Here is a 14,651-nt window from a genome sequence, read left to right on the forward strand (position 1 = left end):
AACCGGACCTTGATCGTCGTAAGCACTCGAATGATCGGTATATCATTTTCTACTAGTCTCAGGAGAATAATTAACGTGATATTAATTTCACCATTCGGTCAACCGTAGCTGGGCATACGAACCGGACCTTGATCGTTGTAAGTCGTGAACTAATATCAATCGGAAGCACCGGTAGTGTTGATCATCTTTATCTTATTTTAATCCATGTAATTTCATTTTTTTATTATTTTTATATTGAAATATACTACGAGAAACGTGAAAAATCAAAGAATATTTTACCGCGATAAATGCGAAGATTTTGAATAATATTTTGCCGCGAAAAAGCGAAGAATTTGAATAATATTTTGAAATACTTTTACCGCGAAAATACGCGAAGATTTTATAAATTTATATATTACCGCGAAGACGCGAAGAATTTGAATACATTGAAATTATTTTACCGCGAAAAGCGCGAAGACCTTTATTTTAATTTAACCTACAAAGATATAAAACGTATAAACATTGAAATTGATACAACAAAATATACAAAATAAATAAATAATTCGATAAATTAGAATCACATTAATTGACCGCGAGAACGCGTTGTGAATAAGTGTCCTGTGTAACTGCTGACAGTCCTGACACCTCACCAAAACCTGTTTAGGGTAAGTTTTTAACATTCTAACCATTGTTTGGTATTTTTTTTATTTTTTTTTTTAATATACTCTGAAATATTTGTAAACCATATGCATGAAACATTTACTTTTATATTTTGCCATTTATAACCCTTTTGTATTTTGAGAATATTGAGTCCTTAATAAATAAATACTCGTTAACATAAAACACTTGAAAAACATTATTTATCAGACAAGTTTACTTTAATAATGAGATACTAGCTTCACGAGGTTTTTCGGCAACCCACCTTCCTTTATCCCTTATTTTTCTACCTGTCTAGCTGCTCAGACCGGTAGTTCACAGTAGGGGGTACACAATCTTACGTTTACCGCTCGACGTTTGATTGTGAAATTAGATCAGTCACATAATAAATTGGAAATCGTTTTGGGTTTTATCAATATTGTCTTCAACAATATTGTGTGGGCGCGAATTAAATATAAAATAGAATAAACTGAGCATTTGGTCACGTGAGCCCAGGTCATAGGATCGGTCCTAGATCAATGTAAGTACCCTTTTATTCACTACATTTTATACGAATATCGTACCTACGCCCATCACGATCTGCAATCGTGACATCAGAAATTTTAATAAAAATTAATGAAAGTAATAAACAAAAAATTACTCTAGTGAGTATATGATTTGAGTAACTTCCTGCTCTAATTCCTGAAAATTTTAATAAATTATTACAAGAATGATTTTTTTATTTTTGATTTTTTTTCGCTCCCGGCAGCCATTTTGATTTCAATTTCTACTCCTTTTCCTTCCTTTCCCTTACCTATTTTGCATTAACCAATAAAAATCTTTCTGACAGTACAAATTTAGACTCTAGAGGCTAATTTTATGATTTTAGAATAATAATTTCAATCTAAACATGGTAAAAGCTGACAAAAGTACCAAATTTAGGCCGAAATTATGGTTCTCATGTATAGGTCATCATAGTCTAAAACAATAATTTTAGCCTTCTTGCCTTCCAGTAAGACTTAGAGGCTCAAATTATTTTTTTTATTTCGACTCGGGATCGGTGTAGAATTGTGAGCACTATCGTTGGAGAACGGCGCGTTTTATCGTATATATATATATATATATTGAGACAATGCGAATTGTGTTCGTCGTCCTCAGCCTTGCGGTTCCCGCTTTTATCCGTCTCGTTGCCGTTTGAATTTTCGTATGTCATAGTGCCGTGGTCACATGACAAGTTTTTCACGTCGACGCATGACCGTGGGGTAAGTGGGGGCAGAGCAAGTTCATGACCAAGGACCCTGCGGCATCGATAGACACTTCGATCTTGGTTCTAGTAGCATTTATATCTACTTAAATATTCTGAATTAATTACTGTTAGCTGGCAATTTTACTTGCGCCATATCAGTTTGTACTGTTCAATTTTAGTACTATACTTTATATTCAACTGGCAACTTAGCTTGCGATTTCATTGTTATCATATATTATTATTTTAGTATAAAATACGTTTAAATTATTAATTTTATTATTACATTACCGCTGATACATCTGTAGTATCAGCGCATTAATTATAAAGAATAAAATTAGTGAGATAATCAACGCTTTCCACGTGGCCATCGATTATTATTCGGACCACATCTATTGTATTCTTCGGAAACATTTATTATAAGTAATTGAAATTATTATAACTGACAATAAACTTGCATATTTTCATTATAAACTCTCTATTCTATCTATTATCTTTTATTCATATTTTAAAATACTGGTAAAATTATTTAATAAGATACAATACTTATTAATTAAGTTATATATGATAATTGAATTAATTATAAGAAATGATTTATAAATAATAAGTCGTGAGGTAAGTTAATGAATTTTTATAAACGTTGCCGAGTTTGAATAAGTGCGGGTCCTTGCTTTGCAAGAACCCTAGCCCATTGCTCTGTCCCAATAAAATAAAATTTGTTAGAGGCCAGCCTAAGCCAGGGTTCAACCCGCGAATTCTGGTGGCTGCTGGTATAAATCGCGGAAGCAAAAAGCGGTTTGTCTCAATATATATATATATATATATATATATATATATATATATATATATATATATATATATAAACTTTTGAACCAAATGTATTTTCTGACTCAGCTCGTCAAGCTGAGTTTAGATGTAGCAAAATTTTTCGAAAATTCCATCATGAGGACAAATACAATAGTTAGATTTCTATAAAATTTACAAAAAAATATTAAATATGATGGATAGACAATGATAACGACACACCAGACAAGTAAATCTCCCATAAAAAATTCAATTTTTTACCTTTATTTTTATAAAATCCAGTTAAAATTCTTTTTTTTTTTTTTCATCGCTTGATGTTTGATAAATAAATATAATTTGATTTTCACTTAATCCAACAAACGAAGTTTATTAAATTTTTTTTTAATGGTTTGAATATATATCAAATATGTAATGCATATATTTTCGATATAATTTCAAAATATAAACCTAATATAGATTCCACGTGCATAAATCGGATTTAAACGCAGTATATACACAACATATATGTTCAAAATATACCCTATGTTGTATATCTCTGCAATATATGCTGCCTATATACTTAGTATGTATATATGAAATATTTACTACATATATTTTCAGTATATATTCTGCGAAAATATGCTGAGTGTATACAATACATATATCCTAAGTATATATACATAAGATATTTGTGGGTAGGCAAAATCGAGAATACTCTCCATATATACTGCGTGTACCCAGGATATATTTAGGTACATATTTTTGTATACCTTACCGGATTTGTTCTTGCATACATTTCAGTATATATAATTTTTACATGGGGGGCCTTTAATGTGCAAAAATATCTGTAAACATTTCTACTTAATGAGGTTTCAAATCAGGTAGCCACTTGTTAATGTTGACTTTTTAACAGATTTATCGGTTTCGTATCTGGGTTAGATATAAATTATTAAGCGACAGCACATCATGATTTACGCTTTATGTAATTAAAAAAATATGCATACCAGTTATATAAATTACTGCTGTAAATAAATTTAAAATTTATGCTAAAGTGATCTGTTTGTGTTATTGTATTTAAAAGTAATTTAATCTTGTTATGAATCCAACTAAAAATTAGAGAAATATTTCAAGACATTATCACGATAAAAAAAAAGTCTGATATTTCTTGATTTTAAAATTTGAATTTGAATTTCAAATAATCATGTGGATTGAAGTTCAAATCATTTCAAATCAGCTTTCGTTATTAAGGATATTTATACTCTATATTATTCGCATAAAATGGTTAAATTGCGAAATAGCGCAATAAATATTATAGTTCAATACACATAAATTTATACATTATTGAAAGATGTTTAGCAAACATTTGTTATTTTAAAATATAAATCAATTTATCTGTTATCCTCGTAATATTCATAAAATAAATAGCGTATTCATGGTTATATCTAAGATAATAGAGCCGACACCTAATCAGGGAACCAGTACCTGATTACTCATATGTATTTGTATATCTATATTTATTAAATTTTGCTCAATATAGATATTCAAACGCATGGAGTAATCGAGTACTACACGGAGAGAATTTTATGGTAAAAGTTATCGAGTTATAGTACAATTTGTAAACTGAATTTTATAGTAGAAAATATGATTTAAATTATTAAATAAACAATTTCAATAGTAGTATCTACATGAAAAGAAAATTATGGGGATGGTTCCCATAATTTTGTGAATTTTTTTCCTATACCATTATAGGAATTACGATCATAAGTTATGGCGGCAGTTTCTATAATTATAGGAATGTTACCCATAAATATAGAAATAGTTCCTATAATTACGGGAACGATACCCGTAACATTATAGGAATGGTTCCCATACTATTATAAAAATATTTATCTAAAGATAAGTGTGGAAATCACTTCCACAATACACAGAAATATTATTAGATATTAAAACAAAAATTCAAACATTGAAAAAAGAAAATTCATATTTGGCAAAAACATTAAAATTTTTAACAAAAATTTTTTGTCAGCGCAGAACATTTAAGAAAATTCATGCAATAATGCATTAATGAAGTATATCCGATATTTTTGAGCATTTGAAGCCCTACCCATGATACCTGGGGCAAAATGGACTAGCTGAAAGTTCTGAAAAATGATTCTGTCATATTTTTATCGTCAAATTAAAAAAAAATTAATATGTTAATTCATTTTTTGGCTGATTTTCTGTAGTTAGGGCAAATTTGGTCACTAAAAAAATTCGAAAATAATAATTTAATTTTTAATTGATAACAATTCAATTCAAATAAAAAAAAAAAGTGAATTATCATTTTTTGGAGGGGGGCCTCTCTGTCCCACAAAAAAAATTTTTTCTGCCTTCGCATCCACCAATGATGTGAAATGTAATTTTTCTTTATGTATTTTACATAAAAAAAAATTTAATTCAATGAAATTCGATCAACTTTCAGAATTTTTTTTTTTTTCAGCTTTTTTTCAGGGTACCCCATTTTGCCCGCCAAAAGTAAAAATTTTATTTCTTAACGGCAGCTCAAAATTTTGTCTATTTATCTTGAATATCATAAAAAAAAAAGATTTAGCGTATTTTAGTCCTCAAAAATTTAGTATTTCCTTAGGTACCCCGTTTTGCCCCCCGACCCCTGTAGTAAAATTTACAATTATTCATGACATTCAGAAATTCTAACTTTCATTTTTATTAACTCGATGACAAATGTCACGAGCGATTTTATGGAAAAGCACAATACTAGCTTTTCTGTGGTAAATTTTCCGCGTTGTTGAGAATGGGACGTTCATGTGATCTTTACATATAAGTTTATTAGAAAATTTCCGAGGTCAAAGAGTTCAAAACAGCAGTATGAACATGATATCCATTTTAAAAGTTTACAAACGACGACCAATTCATGATTAAATTTGCAGGGTTAGAGATGCATTAAGTTATGCTATTATTCCCTGTATGAAAATAACATACATTGCCAATATATATGTAGAAAAAATGATAAATATCAGAAAATATGTGGCCAACTTAACTTTATTTTCTGATATATTTTTTTTTTATATTAAGAAACAGAAAATTAATCATATGCCAGTCCGTATATGCTTATCATATATAAAAATATTCATTCTTTTCATATACGAAAATTATATTGTTATCATACATTAAAATATATTCTGATCATATAAAAAAACATATATTTATATTGTGTATGGAAAAGAAAAACTTTCTTATTCGTATGACCAACTCCAATTGATTTAGATCTGAGTTTTGAAATACCTTTCAAATTACAGTTAAAATTTTGAAAATTACTTAATTTGATGAGAATATATCCCTCTACACAAATACATACAACAAATAAAATATTTGATGGCATTTTATATAATTCTGAAAGAACTGATCACATTATAAATGAAGTACAATGTATAAAATTTCATACAATTCTAAGGATTTTATGAAATTTCATAAAACTTCAGGTAATTTTATAAACTCTACGATTTCTGTGCAGCAAAGTTTTATAAAATTTTTATAAAATTTACAGAATTTTGTATTATTTCACAAACCTCTATGAGATGGAAAAAAAAACATTATCATTTGAACTGAATTTAAATTTCATTCAATTCTACAAAACTGAATAAAATATTGCAAAACAACAAAAATCTTCATAAATTCATTCTCTTTGAAACTGGATTTAAACTTTTAAAACATTATAATAACTTACAGAATTTTAAAAAATTTTATATTTTTCTGGAATTCGATAACATTCTATAGAATTTAACATATTCAGTGTAGCAAAAATTTTATGCGATTCAATATAATGACATAAAATTTTGTAAAGCTTGATGGAAAATTTATACAATTTTATAAATCTTGATAAAATTTCAAAAAACGTGATGAAATTTTATAAAATTTTATGAAATAAAAGAAAATTTCTTAAAGTTTTATAGAATTCTATAAATTTTAATAAAATTATATAACATACTACAGAATTGAATACAATTTGGCCAAGATTTATGAAATTTTATGAACAGATTTTCTTTCTTGTATAAAAATGTACATTATTATATATTGATAATTAACAGGAACACATTTCTCACAGAAAAAAATGGTAACCTGTAGCGATACCTATTGGTGAAAAATAAATTTTTTATTGTTTTTCTGTAAATAAAATAATTTTTTCAACCTAGCGATTTTGCAATGCATTGTTCCTTAAAAAGGATTTATGGAAATAAGTAATTTTTAATCATGAGTGTCATACTGTGGTTTTGTTTGTTGGTATAAATTGTTATCAATTATTATAACTAAAATTAAACATTTCAAATAAACTTATCTTTAACTCATATATATATATATATATATATATATATATATATATATATATATATCAATAATTGAATGCGGATGAGTATCATAAATAAAAAAGAAATATACATATACCTTTACTGTCTTTTTATATTCATTTAATTGTTCCGAAGCTGGATCTCGAGCCATTTCTGTCTTCTTGTTGCTACAATCACCGATACGATGCTAGTTAGAAAATGGAAAATATTTTACAAAATTAAAGAATGATGAAGGCAAACCTGGATGAATGAACCACAATAATACACTCGTACTCTCTAGCATTAACTGCGGGGTTTTATTAGAGTGTCGCATTGAGCTAGGTGGGAGATAACAAACGCGATGTGCAAAAACAATTTACGTGTCTTCATAAACGGTAAAGATTGACACGGCCTTAGCATAGATAACCGCATAGTTGAAATAAAAGCGCAAAAATTCCCTTGCACTTTTATTGGCAAATTCATTGCAGTTATTATGTTCGATTAGTTTTTTTTCTTTTCTTTATTTCATAAATCAATTTACGAAACTTCTGTTTGCAAAAGCGCGCAAAAACGCAGAGTCGGTTTTATCATCATTTCTACTTCAGAAGTAGAGAAAGAATTGATAGCAGGGCTACGCTGTTACTCTGGTCGTCCTTAAATTACCTTTTTAAGGGCACCACTGGAAGGATTAAACGGTCTTCCAGAACCGGTTCTGAACATTCAGGGTCAGTGTAAATTTTAATTGTATGAGAAGGAAAAGGAAGGATAATTTTATAAATAACTTAGATTTATTTATTATAACAATATTCACTTTTATTTAATTTATAACCTTGTACATTAAACCTTATAATTTTTCCTTAAACCTTATAACCTTTGACCTTTACACCTTATGACCTTATAACTTTATACCTTCTAACTATTAGACCTAATACCTTTTGACCTTATAACCTTTAGACCTTATAACAATAGACCATATAAAATTCGCCAATTACCTTTGGCGACTTAAGACTAAATAGCCACTACCTTGGCATCGCACACACACTCACTCAATTAAAATTGTTGCCAACTACCTTTGGACTTATAAAATAAAAATCGGTTACCTCCCGAATTATTTATTAATCATACTATTAATTTAAAAATCGTTCCTACACACACACGCGCACTCGAGTCCCCTGGACTTTTGTTCACACACACTGATTTTAAAATGGCTGTTCCCGCCACGCACTTTAATGAAGTAATTAATTAATTTTTGAAGAAGAATTATTATTATTAATTAATTAATTAATTCAACTCTTTTCCGACAGCTAAACATTAATTCTTTAATATAATACTGATCCGAATTTACGAGACATGATATTTTAAGTTTAGTCAGCAAGAATCTCATCTCCGTTTTCTTTACCCGATACTCGCCTCACTCAACTTCTTACTTTACAATCTTTCTTTTGTACTGAGTATATTTTTGTTTTATTCTCGAAATTTTATTAACTAGTTTTACTTATAAATTATCAATTTTGTGAATTTAATTATTTCAATTAATCTTAATTTGTCACAACGCAGACTAAAACATGAAAATTTCTGGCTTGTGTCATTCACAATCGGCCTAGAAATTTCTACGATGTATATAATTCCGGCAATGGCCTGGAATTATAAGGCGACGCCCTGGACCCGGCAATTGGGCCTGGATCCGGTTAGACAACTGTCTGGCTTAATTTTTATTAATAGACTAATTATTAACTACGGGCCTAGACGCGGATTGCCCCGACGAACGACTAAGTATTTATTAAATTGAATTAGTATTCTGGCTTCGGCCTAGAATAATTAATTTAATTAATACCTGATTTCTTTTCTCGGTTCGGCTCCTCTCGGTGATTCCACCGTCTCGTCAGGTTCCTTGTTTCGTCACGTTCGTCTCTCGTCAGGTCCTCCTTGTCTCGTCTTATGCTCTCTTCTCGTACCCTCTCGTTTACCTCGTATCTCTCGTTCACCTGCTTTTCCAATTAATTAATAAATGTGATCAAATTTAGTTTCGACTGTTAGCATCACGCACATGTCTACTCATATTTTTTTTTTAATTTATTTTTAGTTTATATAGGTGCTTATTTAACTACATTCTTGACACAATACTGGCTCTCGATATTGGGCCAATACTTCGATGCAGTCTTGGCACAATGCTGTCACTCTAGCTTGACTCGGTGTTATCATTTCGAAGCTCAGACAAACTTAGGCCAAGCTCGGATTTCGAGTTTCCCCCAGAGTTAATAAATCTTTCGCCAAGCCTCCGCCAAGCTTGGGCCTGTTATGTCCTCCGCTGAAATTTAAATTAATGATTCGGGATTTCTCCCTATGGTAGTGATAGAAAAATTTAGACGAGCGATTTGGAGGATGCGGACGACAATAAAGAATACGAGGAAGAAATTCTCTTCCTATAATTTATCATTTAATGTGGATCTTTTCGAGAATTAAGAACCCAAAATGGCTTCAAAGAGACTGGTGCTCTTGTGATAAGCCAGAAGTATTTTATGACTGAATAGAAAATGATTCTTTCACTTACCTTTCGATGTGTCTTTTTTCTAGTACGGCAGGTATTATCCCTCCAAAGCTAAACAGCTCACTCGGCCCTTACGTACTATCTCGATCTAAGATCTTACGTACTACTCTCGAATGAAAATCGCAAGGTTGGAGTGATGAACTTTGTCTTTTATCTGATATTTCAATTAAATTATTTTATTTAAACGTCAGTTATTTACTCTAGTTTTTCACAGTAATTATATGGTTTGTATTTTAAGATAATTTATCTTAACAAATATTTTAAACAGATTTTAATGCGTCCTTTTCACATCCAAAGGGGTTTATGCGCAGAATGACTCGGCCCGAGATGAGATCACAAATTCACGTAATTTGCGTCACTGTTAACTCGAACCAGATAGATCTTCGAGATCTTTTAATTGTAATTAACAAACTATACTCTACACGATAGTCGATTATTATAAATTATTATTAATAAGATTACGGGCTATTGACGCTGTTTATGTGGATCAAGAAATCAAAAATAAACTGAAGACCCTGAGCCATAGTGCTCAGGCATTTTATAAAATTGCTTTGGCAATTGATGAGAAATTTTTAATTATTATCAATGGTGAAAGGTGACGACAGTTTATTATTTATTCGTTAAACTTATTGCGCAAATTCTCCTATCATTCTATATCACATAAAAAGGTGGAAAAGCTGACGCTGCGTTTTCGCACGCTTTTAAAAAAAAAGAGTTCAATAATTATTATTTAGAATATAATTATGATAATAAAAAAAAATTATTATGACATAACAGGCCTATCATTTTTTCCTATAAGGGGAATCAGTTCAAATGTGTTTTATAAATAATTCGAACCCGGTGATAATTTATCCTGATTCAATCGATGATGACTATAATGTTCGAAATCCGGGTGATAGTAATAGAAAAATTTCACTAGTAATTGTAATTAACGAGGAATTCGAGGGGGATAGGATCAAAGGATACATCCCTACTTACCCTTCATATGTTCTATCGTTAGAGTCAATTGAGAAACTGGAGGCACAAGTTGAAAAGTTTAGAACATCGAAAATCTGGAGTGTAAAGTCTCTTTTTTTGGTCCTCGACACTAAAAAAGAGTCTCGTTGTGCGAATGCTGGAAAAGTATTTGGGTTTCGATGTCCAATGAATTTATTGTCTTCGTATTACTTGTGCTATGACGATGATAAAGATTTGACGATCGTTTATAATTTGAATCCGTTCACGAATCACGCTCCACGGCCGTGGGTTGAAGTTAAGGCAGCTGAAAAGTTTGACGACAGTAAGGGAAAAAAGTGGACACTCTACAATCTTCAATATTCTGAGGGTACTTAACTTATTTATAAGAATTGAATTGATATGGAAGAAACTGTAAAGTACGAAACTAAGTATAGGGATTAGTGATTGGTATCGAGCGCAGATCGGTTTTATGAGCCTCAGGCAAGTACTGCCAATACAGAATTACTGAAATCCTGTTTTTACTCGGTAGCATGTAAAATGAGAATACACGGAAGAAAATTATGGAAACGGTTCCAATAATTTTATAAAATATTTTTCTATACCATTACAGGAACTATGACCATAAAATATGGGAGCAGTTCCTATAATTATAGGAATTCTACCCATAATATTATAGGAATGGTTTCTATAATTTATAGAAGAGTTTCTTATGTTATTATAAGAATCATTCCTATAATATATAGGAATGAACCTTATATAATATAGAAATCTTTCCTATAATGAGAAAAAAATCCATTCTTATGATAGTATAAGAACTATTCTCATAATATTATAGAAATGGTTCCCCTAATGCTATTAGAATAGTTCCTAAACTATTACAGGAATCATTTGTTACGTCTATCAATATTTAAACATTTTTAATTTCCCGCTAAGAAAATTGCAAATTTTCGAAAATTCGGGAAGTTATTAGTTTCAGTCCGATTTTCGAAAATCGGATTTCTAAGAAATTTTGACGTTTTGTACGTACGTACGTACATATGTAAATATTCTGTAACTTTCGAACGGATGAACCGATTTTGATTTTCGAGGTGTCATTCGTCGCGGCTTGTTATTAACTATAAACATTGAAAATTTGAGCTTAATCGGTAGGGTACGTTCGGAGATATTTTAAAAATAACATTTTTTAAAAAATTTTTTTTTTTTAATAACTTTTCATTCGCCCGATGGATTGATTCCAAAATCTAATGAGCTCTAAAACTTTGTAAGCCGCGTCGAATGCCGCATCAACAATCAAAATCGGTTCATTCGTTCAAGAGAAACCGTTAACGAAAGAATAAAAAAAAAAATTTTTTTAGTATTTTGGAAATTTCACAAAAACGACGAAATGAATCAATTTCAAAATCTGATTAGTTGTAGAAATCGATAAAACGTGCCGATTGCCACCTTAAACGTCTCAATCGGTTTATTCGTTCGAGAGATATCGTTGTAGAAAAATTGGTAAAAAACGTTATTTATCGAAAACAAAGGCATACAAAAGTATTTTAGAGCTCGAAGAGCTCAACAATGTATCCACAACAATTTTTCGAGCTCGAGGAGCTCGAAATGGGCGGGAAGTTTTGGGGCTGGCCCACAGGGTCAACCGACAGACCGATTTATTTTTATGTTTAATTTATAAATGAAAGAACATCGGATAATAAGAGTATACATTAAGTACCTGGTTGGTCATTCAAGATATTTTACTCTAGTGCGTCACAAAAGCTTTTAACGGCCTAAGACCCAAAACAAACGAATAAATCTAAACTTTATTAGTTTTCGAATTATAGATAAGATCTGAAAACCTTTTAAAACTAATTATAGAATGTTTTAAATAAACAAACGACTCATTTTAATTAAAAATTAATAACTAAAGGTTCCAGGTGAGTAAAACAAACCGAATAAATAATAATATTTGATAAATAATAAGTAAGAATGAATAAATAATAAATAATAATTCATAAAATAATAAATAAAAACGCTAATAGAAATTTAGTTCAAAATGTACATTAGGGTGTTTCGAAAAAAAATTTTTTTTTGTTTTTATGGTGTAGAAAAGTTAAAAGTACATGTAAAGACAAAATTTTTGGTGCCGATTATAGCTCTTAATATTAATCTTAAGGTTTGCCTCAATCTATTTTTCATTTCCCCGTTTAAATAACATGGGAAAAATTTTTTTTTATTTTCGAATTTTAATTACTTTGGAGTGGCTTGTTTACGTGACATTCCATAGAGAGGATTTACAGGAAATTTCACGCTCTACAAAAAAAGTCTGATGGTCAAAGCTCCTTCATAAATGACTATATATAGCCATATATGGTCATATGTGTGAATACAACCTTTTTTAACAAGTCATTTATATATATATTTTGACGTTATTTTTCATATGGGGGTCAAATCAAAGTGAACGTCACAAACACCAGCTGATTTTTACTGTATTTACGAGCATGGTAACTCAAGACTTAGAATTTAGCGTAGAGGTATTAACGATTTTGATACAGATTTTCGATTTAAGTTATAGTTTAAGAATTAAATATGGAGTAACGTTTAGCTAAAGTTATGGGTTTTGTTAAGAAAAATTATAGTAAAGATTTAGAATCAGAATTATGGGAATTTAGTATGGAATATTTTTTGAGATTAATGTTTGAGATAAAGTTTGAGTTTAGTTTACAGTTTTAGAATTTTGAGTATGTGGAGAAGTCAGTGTTACCGTGGAGCGGGACTTGAGTTAGTCACCCTATATCATCTGATGATAGAACCTAGTTCTATCCCTATGAGACTTCTTCGTAGATTGCAGAGGTCTAGCTGAAATGCTAGCGCTCCAGTAAAAAAGGAATCTGATGGATGCAGATTGGGATCAGTTTTTGAGTTTTGGTTTGGCAGGCCTCAACAGTTATATTGTGACCGTTGCTGTTGTGGAAGCCGTTTGGTCATTTTTAATTGTTTTTGTCTGACAGGCCTCAGAGGACAAGTCATGACCACTTGTACCGCTGAGGAAGTCATAGGTCACTTAGTTTTAAGTTTTACGATCCCAGCTGAAGTCTGTTCCAGGAGAGCAACTACCAAGGATATCCATACTCTAAATCAGGTTTAGTGAGTATGTTTGGTGAGGTATAAGCCTCCAGTTATCGATATGGTAGAGTTTGGGAATTGATTTATGGATTTAGAATATAGAGGTCAGTTATAGATAATGATAAGATTTAGTTTTGGATTTTGGATTATTGAGAACAGAAGAGTCGAAGGGGGACCTTCAAAGAGTACGGACGCGAGCATTCAGCTCTGGTCGCTCGAAGCGAGCAGACGTGTCCAGAAATGGCGTTACAGTTCATGGCATTGCGGAAAGCTACAGATCAAGAGTATGGTTACAGAAGTATTGTTTAAAACAGTGTAAAACGTTACTCGATATTTCATTCATCAGTAATCAGGTATGAAATAATTATTATAATTATCAATAATTAATTGAGTTCGAGTCAGAGTCTTGAGGTATGATGCTACTGTTTTAATTAAAGAAAATATTTACGAACTGAGAGAATTATGAGGATATTGTAACAGTTAGAGTCATGTTCACGATTTATTGTTAATATTGTTTTATAAAATAATTATAAGAAATATGTTTAATTATTAAACCAATTGTCGTCTAATTGACGTCAATACTAGACACATGTATGTTAGTTTTATTAGTTTTGTTAAAGAGAATGTTCCAGAATATCGGTTTTATAATTTATTTCTCCAGATTACTAAATAATAGTTTGTGATGGCAGGCCAGTTGGGGCGGACCCGTTTCGTTTTTTTTTGTTTTATTCTTACAACGATTGATTCCTTATATCTACTACTATACTAGCTACTATTTATCTAAATTACTACTATTCTTATACTATGACTACTTGTTAACTACTAAACCTATAACTAGGATGCTTATTCTACTATTATTACTGTACTTAAAACCTACTTTTTTATAATAACTAGGACTACTATTTAATTACTACTTATTTACTATTTGTGATATATTACTATTATTATTATTACTTACGACTAAACCTAAAACTATGGTACTTATTATAACTACTATTTTATACTTAAAACCTATTTACCTAATACTAATTACTACTTGTTTATTGTAATCTACTTAAATTTGGTATTATAACTATTA

General features: G+C 30.2%; 1 protein-coding gene across 1 annotated transcript in view; it reads right to left on the reverse strand.

Annotated features, from left to right (window-relative positions):
- LOC103578479 (catalase-like) overlaps positions 1-7,135 on the reverse strand; it is a 74,664-nt gene extending 67,529 nt beyond the window's left edge. The window contains exon 1 of the mRNA XM_014439742.2: positions 7,082-7,135. Within this exon, the coding sequence (XP_014295228.1) occupies positions 7,082-7,135 (54 nt within the window). The remainder of the gene's footprint in view (positions 1-7,081) is intronic.
- Between the last annotated feature and the right edge of the window lie 7,516 nt (positions 7,136-14,651).

This window comes from Microplitis demolitor, chromosome 1 (genome assembly GCF_026212275.2).
Source record: "Microplitis demolitor isolate Queensland-Clemson2020A chromosome 1, iyMicDemo2.1a, whole genome shotgun sequence".
NCBI lineage: Eukaryota > Metazoa > Arthropoda > Insecta > Hymenoptera > Braconidae > Microplitis > Microplitis demolitor.